The 11,036-nt window shown below is 44.4% G+C and overlaps 1 protein-coding gene and 1 pseudogene across 1 annotated transcript; one reads left to right on the top strand and one right to left on the bottom strand.

The window, feature by feature from the left end:
- The first annotated feature begins 2,035 nt into the window (after window positions 1–2,035).
- OR5P2 (olfactory receptor family 5 subfamily P member 2) lies at window positions 2,036–2,968 on the top strand. Its single transcript, XM_065881543.1, is given in 3 exon segments — window positions 2,036–2,572; window positions 2,574–2,876; window positions 2,879–2,968. Coding segments are annotated over 3 exon segments (930 nt in total).
- Window positions 2,969–6,977: 4,009 nt separating this feature from the next.
- The window catches only part of LOC136126962 (olfactory receptor 10Z1-like), a 19,263-nt pseudogene continuing 15,204 nt past the window's right edge, over window positions 6,978–11,036 (bottom strand).

The raw sequence follows: 11,036 nt of genomic DNA, 5'->3' as shown, positions 1-11,036 counted from the left end.
AGAAGAGTCATTTGTCTAGTTTTCAGGTTATCCTCAGAGAAAGTTGCTATATATATATTTGTAATTTTGATGTGTTTGTAGGAGGTGAGCTCAGGGTCCTCCTAATCTGCTATCTTGATCGCACATTCTTCTAACATTTTATATTTGTAGTGTAGTCCTTAACCTGATGTATTAAACAGAACAAATGTTTAGCTATGAGATAATTTATTATATTATACTTCCAATAATTATCAAATGGAGGTGCAGAAACAAGTAGAAAAAGAAAGAAACTGGTCACTTGAGAATTGACAGAATCCTTAAATATTAGTTATATTTGTGTGAGGTGCACTGCTCAATATTCACTTGAGAATGTGATAATGACCCCTGGTGCTTTTTAATTCACATTTGAATCTCAAGAATCTTCAGAGATTTATCCTCAAAGGCAAACAATAAAATAGCACAGCTCTTATATTACAACAATGACTTTGAATTTATTACTGTAAGATGAATGAATTCTCATTTTTAGAGGTAAGATATTTGGCTTTTGTGAGTTAATCAGTTGTCCTGATTTTCAGTAACCATTTGAGAACACTTTACTCTCTAAAGTTGTATCTGTTCTCACAAGCCAGGAGAAACAGGGCAGACGCTATCCAGCAGTCAGCTAGCAAGTAACCTTAGCTGAATTAACCTGTTTCTATAGTCTACTTAGTGTATAAATAGGCATAATTCAAGTTACCATGATTCCTTATTTTTCCACCCATAAGACCAGAAACTCACATGGTCTTTCAACGATATTAAACTTGTTACTCAGCCAATAAGTATTATACTATAAAATTCGCTACATTTAAGGTACTTTGGGGACTTACTGTTTGTAAATATCTTGGAAAGACTTCCTTTGTTTATTGTTCTGAAGGCTTAGGCTTACAGGCAACCAGAGGCTTTTGGGCAAAGTTGAGAATACAAAGCCAGAAAACTTGGAGATGAGTTTCAACCTGGCAACTTGCTGGGCGAACCTGGGTACACTTCTTCACTTTTTAAGCTGGAACTTTATTCACCTGTATATTATGTTGAAACGAATACTATTTTGTTCTATATTATCCAATTTGAAAACATAATTACATTAGGAAATGATCAGATTTGAGTGAATGTAGTTTAATTATGTCCTAGATATTAAACATGTAAGATTTTGCACAGTAATTATATTGATATTTCAAACTAATTGAGAAAACAATATTTAATTGTAAATGATAAATAAACATAATACATTTATAATAGCTGACTTCATTTATAACCTTAATTCGAACTTTCTTTCCCTTTCTTCTTTGTCCAATTAAGAAAATTGTATTTCTCCTTTTAAAAACATGGTCTTGTTTTATTGAGAGAATTTGTAACCTTTGTGATTAACTAGGCACCTCTTTTATACTTTAGCTGTCAGAAAGTGGCAATGTAATTTGTTATCCACCCATTTCCAAGAGACTTGACTTCATCATAAGTATTCTTTAATTTCATTTATAGCATAGTTACTAAAGGAATGGACTGTATTCAAACTACCTGAGATTCACATCTTGATTCTACAATTTGCTATGTAAACTTAGCTCAGTTACATTGCCAAATTCAGTTTCATTGTCTACAAATGAGATAAAATACTTAATATTATTTCATACAAATTAAAATAGAACTATATAGAAAATTCTTAACCCAAGGCTTGCCATTTAGTAAATATTCAATAACCGTTAGGTATTATATAATATAAAGAGGAAAAGATATACATTATTTGAAGCAGGTTTTCCCGTGTTCGTGCTGAAAACAATTTTTAAAATATAGAATACTCATTATATAAATAAATAAAATTTTCTACTCTAAAATATATATAAAAATAAAAGAATTTAAGTTTTTTACTCTAAAGTAAAAAAAAATTAGTCCAAACCTAACTTGAATAATTTACTTGTTTATAATAAACTCTATGTGTATTAATAAAAAGAAAACCATCAAATTCAAAACTTCTCTAATGTAATGTCTCATCACACGTTCATTTTGGTAGCAGCTACCCGATCTCATGGATTCCCAGGGGCATTGGAACAATACTGCAATGACAGGGTTCATTTTACTGGGCTTAACAAATGATCCGATTCTTCGAGTCATCCTCTTCACGATCATCCTTTGTATCTACCTGGTGACCATATGTGGCAATCTCAGCACAGTCATTCTTATCAGAATCTCTTTTCAGCTCCATCATCCTATGTATTTTTTTCTGAGCCACCTGGCCTTTGCTGACATAGGCTATTCATCTTCTGTTACACCCAATATGCTTGCCAGTTTCCTGGTGGAGAGAAATACCATCTCCTATCTTGGATGTGCCATTCAACTTGGTTCAGTTGTTTTCTTTGGGTCAACTGAGTGCTTCCTTCTGGCTGCCATGGTATATGATCGCTTCGTGGCAATCTGCAGCCCACTGCTTTATTCCACCAAAATGTCCACACGAGTTTATGTTCAGTTACTCACAGTGGCTTATGTAGGTGGTTTTCTCAATGCTTGCTCTTTTACTATTTGCTTCTATTATTTACTTTTCTGTGGACCAAATCGAGTCAATCATTTTTTTCTGTGATTTTGCTCCTTTGGTTGAACTCTCCTGTTCTAATATCAGTATCCCCGCAGTTGTCCCCTCATTTACAGCTGGCTCCATCATTGTGGTCACGGTGATTGTCATAGCCATCTCCTACATCTACATCCTCATCACCATTCTGAAGATGCGCTCCACCGAGGGGCACCACAAGGCCTTCTCCACCTGCACGTCTCACCTCACAGCAGTCACTCTGTTCTATGGGACCATCACATTCATTTATGTGATGCCCAAGTCCAGCTTCTCAACTGATCAGAACAAGGTGGTGTCTGTGTTCTCTACACGGTGGTGATCCCCATGTTGAACCCCCTCATCTACAGCTTGAGAAACAGTGAGATTAATGAGGCTCTGAAGAGAGAGCTTTGTTAAAAACTTAACTTCTTGATCTGTGCATCCATTCTCCTCCTAAGTTCTTTGATCATCTTCACGATCATTACTCTGAACTCTTTCTCAGGTAGATTGCCTATCTCCATACCTCTTAGTTCTTCTGGGGTTTTACCTTGTTCCTTTGTCTGGAACATGTTCCTCTGCAGCCTCGTTTTTTCTAAGTTGCTATTTTTATTTTTATATCTGTGGTAGGTTAGTTATATTTCTCAACCTTGGAGAAGTGGCCCTCTGTAGAAGGCATCCTATGCGTCCCAGCAGTGCACTCCCCTCTCGTCACCCAAGCTATATGTTCTAGGGGTTCCCCCTAAGAGGGCTGCATGGGTCCTTCTGTTGTGGTGGGCATGTGGCTGGTCTGGTGGGCTTGGATGGCTCCTAGTCTGGTTGGCTGCCAGGCCCTCCCTCATGCGGATGCTGCTGGCTGCTGCTTAGTGGGTCCTGGTCACGAGGTGGCTGGTTGCAGAACTCTAGGGGGTCCCGGGACTCATGCTGGCTAGTGGTGGGTGGAGTCAGGGCCCCAAAGATTCTGAGGCTGCTGCCCACCCACTGGCAGTTGAAGATAAGTCCTGGGGTTAGTGCCAGATACTGGCAGGAAGAGCTGATTCCTGGAGCTGGCTGCAGGGCTTAGAGATCCTGGAGCTCGTTTCATATCATCGGTGTGGGGGCTGGTTCCTGACACAGTTGGGTATGGGGTCCGGGAGGTCCTGAAGGTTGCATTGGCCTGCTAGTGGGCGGGGCCAGGGCCCAGCTGGTCCCAGGGTAGGGTCTGGCCTCCGTTCTGGTGTCTACTTCTGGTGTTTCCCCCCTGGTGGGTGAGGTTGTTCTAGAGGCAGGCTTCCTGGTGGGACTTGCTGGTGTCTCCCCCCTGGTGGGTAGAGCTGGGGTTTGGCCCTCTGGTGGGCAGGGCCTTGTCTAGGGCTGCGTCTAAAGGCAGCTGTGGGCTCTTTAGTCTTTAGGCAGCCTGTCTGCGGAAGGCTGGGGCTGTGTCCTCGCCCAGTTAGTTGCTTGGCCTCAGGCGTCCCAGCGCCGGCACCTGCAGGCTGTTGGGCTGATGAGCTGGAGGAAGACTTTAAAAATGGCGCCCGCCAGCAGCGGCGTCCACGCAGCAGAAGTAGCTCCTAAGAAAAGCTGCTGCCGGTGACTTTGTCCCCAGGGCGAGCCGCAGCCACGCCCCCTGCCTCTCCGGGAGACTCTCCAAGACCGGCAGGTAGGTCTGGCCCAGGCTCCTATCAAATTATTGCTTTTGCCCAGGTGTGCGTGGGACTTTGTGTGCGCCCTCTAAGAGTGGAGTGTCTATTTCCCCCGGTCCTGAGGGGCTCCTGCAGTTAAGCCCCACTGGCCTTCAATGCCAAATGCTCGGGGGGTCGTCTTCCTGGTCCTGGACCCCTGCCTGGGCTGGGGGCCTGACGTGGGGCTCAGAACTCTCGCTCCTGTGGGAGGACCTCTGCACTATAATTATTCTCCAGTCTGAGGGTCGCCCACCCGGGGGTAATAGGGTTTGGTTATATCGCGAGTCCGCCCTTTTCACCTGTTCTGTTGTGGTTCCTTCTTTGTATATTTAGTTGTAGAAGATCTTTCCTGGTAGGTTCCAGCCGTTTTCATCGATGGTTGTTGTGTATATAGTTGTGATCTTGGTGTGCTCCCTAGAGGAGGTGAGCTCAGTGTCCTTGTACTCCGACGTCTTGGCCACTCTCCCTAATCTTGCAATGACCTTTAAAATCGCCTCTTCCCATAAGATGAAGACTGCTTTGTTTTTCCTTTGTGCTTAGTCAGGCTTCACCTGCTCACCTCAGCTTGGGGGTAAAGAGAGAGCTTGCTAGAAAAATATTTTCTTAATTCATTTGTCATTTTTTTAGTATTCGATCTAATGATAGACCATAAAATAACAATAAAAGGACAAAGAGTGTCTGTGGTCAAAATATATTGGTCTGTATGTTATTAGACAATGGGAAGGCTGTTAGTAAAGGTCAGGGTTAGATTTTCTGATATGAGAAAGTAAATTAGAAGCCCATAGTGAGCTACCATTAATAAAATGAAATTTAATTGGAACACAAATTGGTTAACATGAAAAAATAATCTGCAGAAAATTCTATAAAATTTTATTCACATCTTTTCCAGAGTTGTACTCTGCTATAAGTTAAGGTTTTTGGACCTCCAAACTTTTGAGACTGTGTCCATTTCAACAGCAGCTTGTCCTGGAATGAGTGTGATAATTATAGTTATGACTGAGTACGTTCTGAGGGGAGATGACCAAGTGGAACCAGACAGTAAAATTACTGGACACCTTCTTTTTGCATGGTTATCTGTAGATGATGGGCTTTTTGGACGCATACATGCTGGCCTGTGTTCCTAGTCTGGCTCTAGCCTAGTTACAGGAGACTTCATAAAAGAACAGGATGAGATGCCCCTGGCCAAACCAGCTGTGAATGCTTATGTCAGGTCAAAACTGGTGACTTCTCTGTGGAAATAAGCAGGGTTCCTGAATTCCTAGGGAGTGAGTAAACAAGCTCTTTAAGTGATTTTTCGTGGTCAGATGCAGCCTGTTAAGGAAGATTGAGGGAACTAGATTGTGTTTCCCCTGTGAAGTTTATCTGTATACACTGATGACTACCATTTTTATTTCTGTTTCCCTGTCCTGTATTTAGTGCTTTAGACAAAAATATTTTTGTCTATTGAGTCTCAAGCACAAATTGTCTAAAGTTAATTATCTCCTTCCACCCCCAACTTGCTCCCCTCCAATGTTCCATAGCCTAATAAGAGGCACCATCATTCAATCAACATATTGATTAGAAACCTGAGGGTAATTTATTTTTCTCCCTCCACATGTTTACACTCAGTGACAAAGTCTTGTACATTCTGAGTACAATATTTATCTCCCATTTCTCTTCATTTTCATTGTCAGCACTTTTTTTCCCAGCTACCACCTTATATATTTATTTTACAGTAGTACTCCTGTAATATTTGATTTTATGTGTCAATTTGGCTAGGCTACAGTGACCAGGTGTTTGGTCAAACATGAGTCTAGATGTTGCTGCGAAGGTGTTTTTTTTAGATGTGATTAACATTTAAATCGGTAGACTTTGAATAAAGCAGATTACTGTCCATAATGTGGGTGGCCCTCATCCAGTCAGTTGAAAGCCTTAGGAGAAAAGACTTAAGTCCCCTTAAAAAGAAGGATTCTGTCTCCAGGATGCCTTTGGACTCAAAACTGTGACATCAGCTCTTACTGGAATTTCCAATCTCCTGGACCGCCCTGTGCATTTTGGAATTGCCGGCTCCCATAAACGTGTGAGCCAATTCCTTTAAAATAAAAACAACAACAACATTACAGTGGTTCTGTTTCTCTGGAGAATCCTAGCTAATAGAACTCTAACCAGCTTTCCTCTCCCCTCTCTTACTGTCTTACAACTCATTCTCCATATACCAACCATGGCATAAATCTAAATAGATGGCTTTCCAGGCGGCGGGGACGGAGGTGGGCCTGGCGGGTCCGCGCCCAACCCAGCGCCCGCCGCCGGCCGAGCCCCGCGCCTCCGTCCTGGGTCGCGGTGGTCGGAGATGCGCCCGGGTCCACGGGACAGGCGGGCGCAGAGTGGGAGGTTCCGACGCCTCCGCGGAGCATCGCGGGTCCGGGGCTGGGGGCGCCGCGGCTTGCTATGCTCTCCGCTCTTTCCCGGCTCTGAAGCCTCGAGAACAAGGCTAGGCAGCATTAGTTTAATGGGGAGTTTGCCTGCTGGGAACTAGGGGCCTGCTGGGGTCTCAGTTCTTGGCTGGTCCCGGAACACGAGGTTGCCAGGCGCGTGAGGGCAGCAGGTAGGAGTGAGCCGCTGGTGCAGTGATGAGCAGGGAAGGAAGGACACTGGCTGTTGGCCTGTGAACCTAGGCAAGAAGGACCAGCCAACACAATCCAGACCAAGGTCCGTGGGCCCAGCTCGGTCCTGGTCGGCTGGTCAGTGGAATCGACCTGCAGGTGTGGCTCTTGTCACTCCTGGCTTCAGGACAGATCCTGCTTATGAGCCCAGGCCACCGGCCTCAGTCCTCCAGGAGAGTGCGCCTGAGTGGAGCCGAGGGGTGTGCCCGACTCAGCATGGCGGCCACGCATGTCTAGTGTGCCTGAGAGGGCGGTGGGGAGCCGGGGGGAAGTCATGGCCTTGGGAATGTCCTCTGATGAAAAAAGAACCCGCAGGCTTATAAAGTGACTTTTGTGTGGAACGTTGGTGGTTGAAAAGCAGTTCTGTGTGCTTTTACCCCTTGGTGTGGATAAGCAGTGCTGAGGCAGCAGGCGTGATACAGAAGTGTGAGCAGAGACCGTCTGGAATCACCAAACTCCAGGGAAACTAGAGGTGGCAGCAAGCCAGTGAAGAGGACAGGAGCTGGGGGCGGTGGCGCTGGCGGCAGCCCAGCAGGCGCCCTTCATCTCAGGGCCCTAATCCTGGCTCCAGCTGGGTGCTCAGGGCAGCTGCAAGGTCTTCTGCGCGAGCAGAGCTCACAGTCCTGAGCGGTTCTTCGCTGTGTTTGGGCCCTCTCCCCCCAACCAAGGGGAGAAATCTAGATGAGGTTTAAGAATTAGTGCTTTAGGGCTTCCCTGGTGGCGCAGTGGTTGAGAGTCCGCCTGCCGATGCAGGGGACACGGGTTTGTGCTCCGGTCCGGGAAGATCCCACATTCTGTGGAGCGGCTAGGCCCGTGAGCCATGGCCGCTGAGCCTGCGCGTCCGGAGCCTGTGCTCTGCAACGGGAGAGGCCACAACAGTGAGAGGCCCGCGTACCGCAAAAAAAAAAAAAAAAAAAGAATTAGTGCTTTAAGAATGTGGATCTCATAGTTGAAACCTCGGAACACGTGTTTTCAGCACAAGGTGTTAAAGTGAAGGGACGCCTTTTCAAGGAGGGTGTCTCCATGTGGGCAGAACTAGAGAATAAATGGGTCTTGAATAAACATAACAAAACAAACAAAAAAATCTAAATAGATTAATTCCTTTGTTAATATCCCCCAGACTTTGAATAAAGGCAACAATTCTTAACATGTTTACAAAGTCCTGAATGTGTCCCTATTATGTTTCTATCTCTCAGCACTCTTCCCTCATTCCCCAAACATTCAAACTCTAGGTATCATTGGTATTCTTTTAAAACCACAAGTATGTCCATATTCTTTGCCACCTTAGGACACTCTCGCATGCAGTACCTCTGCCTGAATGCATTTTCCCTCTCACCTTTGTAACACCAACTTATGCTATATGTATGCACTTAAATGTTGTTTCCCATCCTCTTGGAAGCCTTCTTCAGGCGCCAGACCAAATTAAGTACACCTGTTATCCCCCATAGACACCCCACACACACACACATTTTTCAGAATACTCAGTGCACTTGCAACTACAGATTCAGTATTTGTTTTCTCCAGAATGCTGGGCTCTTCACATTTAACGGCTTTCTTTTCCTGTGTGTCTAATTTTTACACACTTCCTGCAACACAGTAAGCATAAATGTATATTTAAAATGTATGAATGAAAAATTAATAAATGAGTGGATGTATGAAGGTTTTGCTCTAGCGTGAACCCCTGACTTGGCGGCCTTTGAATCTGTTGAATGTCAGACTGATTCAAGTGATGGAATGTTTGTGTCAGATCCTGCTACACCTGTGATAGGCTTTTACACAAACCCATGCTCACCACAGTTACACCACTGCCATGACACTGTTTAACTCAGATTGGTAAATAGCATCTCAGCCTGGTTTAGTAAAAGCTATGTAATCGCTCTCTGCTGAATAATGGGTCCCTCATGCCTTGGAATGGTTGGAGAGTTAGAACATGTGCAAGTCAAATGTTAGTAAGAATAGTAGCAGCAGTAGCAAGAGAATTACCAAAGGAGCTAACAATAGGAGATAGTTTACTACCTTCCAGTTACTGTTCCCAGTAATTACAAGAAGTGACCCAATGAATCCTCAGAATAACCCCCAAAGGTGTTTTTTAATTCGTACTTTACAGAAGATGTAACTGAGGCATATAAAGGTTAAGCAAAAGTTCAAGGTCACAAGTATCCTCTTAATACTCTGACTTCTTTTAAGGCACATACTCTCTGTGGAGGGGCAGAATGAGGGGCTCTTTCATACTTCACCACTAGAGGACTTTCATTTGTCTGTGACACATTTCTTTCTAGCCAGCCCTTTCTGTTCAGAGTAAGTATGCAGACTCCTACATCTGGATATGTCAGGCAAACTTGTATTAGATCAGCTTTCTGTCACAAAGTAAATAAGAAGCAGGAAAAATACTGTTAAATGTTTGAAGGCATAGACTTCTGGTTTCATTGAAGATGAAGTTGCTCCATACCCTTCAGGTCCTCCCTCTTATTACTAAAAACATTCCTAGATGAAGCAACAAACAAGCATAGGAAGATTCTAAACGGGACAGAGAAGAAGGCAAACCCCTAGGGACTTTGGACCTGAGGAAATCACATGGCGCTGAATCCCTGCATTTTCTTATTGCTTCCATATATCCTGTACAGATTGCTGCACGAACCTCCAACTCAGAACCATCAAGAGACACAGACCAAAAAAAGCTTTAAGAAAAGTCTGTTCTTGCTAGCCAGAGAACTGGGAAAAGGGTGAACTTAACAGAATAGAAAACATTTTTGCAATACCTGTCTTACTCCAGACAAATACCAGTGGAAAAATCGTACCTGTCTCCCACTGGCAGGATTCATTGGGGCCAAGCAGGGAGGTATTCTTCACCCCACCTACCCTTTGATTCCCCTGCCAGGGTATTGTCAGTGGGGTCCAGCAGAGAAATGAACCTCCTCTGTCATCTGGCAGCAATGAGACAATGAGGAAGTGTGAGGTGGTACTAGTTGGTACTCTGCTCCCCTGTAACCGCACCCCCCCTTGTGAGTAGGGGTCCAGTGGGGACCTGAGCTTCCCCCTCCACCTGCAACAACAGAGCAGTGTGAGCCAGCTCTGCAGGTCCCCCCTCCCTAGTGGCAGAGGGGCCCAACAAGGAACTGACCTTACTTGGAAGGAAGGAGGTGTGCAAATTGGCATCACACTATAACTGGGAAGGAGATGACAGGGTGGTGGCGGGGGCTGCATTTGCATCTCATTCATCTGCAAGGAGGCAGTGGGTGTCAGCACTCCATTTTCCCAGAGCTGTGTCACTAGTGCTCAGCAGGAAGCTGAAGAGATACACATACACCTAGTAGTTGCAGTGACAGGGGACATCCTCCTAAAAAAGGATTGAATCTGATCCAGAGTCTCATAATATCCTAAATGTCTCACCGTCATACCGAGAACCAGAAAAATCACAATTCAACGAGAAAAGACAGTATATGTGTACATCAAGATGAAAAGGATGTTAAAATTATCTGGTAAGGATTTTAAGGCAGCCATCAAATGCTTCAATAAGCAATCATTGAAATTCTATTTCTTTGAAACAGAAAAGTTTCAGCAAAGAAATAGAATTATGAAATATAACCAAGGGAAATTTCTAGATCTGAAAAATATAATCACTGACGTTCAAAAGAAACAATGGGATTAAGCAGAGGTGTTGGCACCGTACGTGTCACAGTCATCAGCATATCTTCAGGGAACGAGTCGCTGTGCTTGGGCCTCAGATAGACATAGCGAGCAAATCCAATAGTGTATGCACACCACAGTGAGGTGGAAGGAGCAAGTTGAGAAGGCCTTATACCTCCCCTGGGCAGAGGGTATCCTCATAACTATGGACCCATCGAAGACACAGGAAATCATAATGAAAATAAAGCTGCCCACCAACACAATGGCAGAGAACAGAAAAATAGCCATTTCGTGCTAGGGAGTATAGTCACAAGCAAGGCAGACCACAGGTGAGATGTCGCAAAAGAAGTGTTGGAAGGTGTTGGAGTCACAGAAAGACAAGTTGGAGACTATGAGGACAATGCACACAGAAACCAGGAACCCAGCCACCCGAGCAGCCATCATCTGCTGAAAGCAGATCTTATGGGTCATCAGGATGGAGTAGTGCAGTGGGTTGTGAATAGCAGTGTAACGGTCATAGGACATGGCAGCCATGATGAAGCAGTTATTGCCTGC

The sequence above is a fragment of the Phocoena phocoena genome, chromosome 8 (assembly GCF_963924675.1).
Source record: "Phocoena phocoena chromosome 8, mPhoPho1.1, whole genome shotgun sequence".
Classification (NCBI taxonomy): domain Eukaryota; kingdom Metazoa; phylum Chordata; class Mammalia; order Artiodactyla; family Phocoenidae; genus Phocoena; species Phocoena phocoena.
The sequence above is the reverse complement of the archived record's forward strand: the minus strand, read 5'-3'. Positions and strand labels throughout refer to the sequence as shown.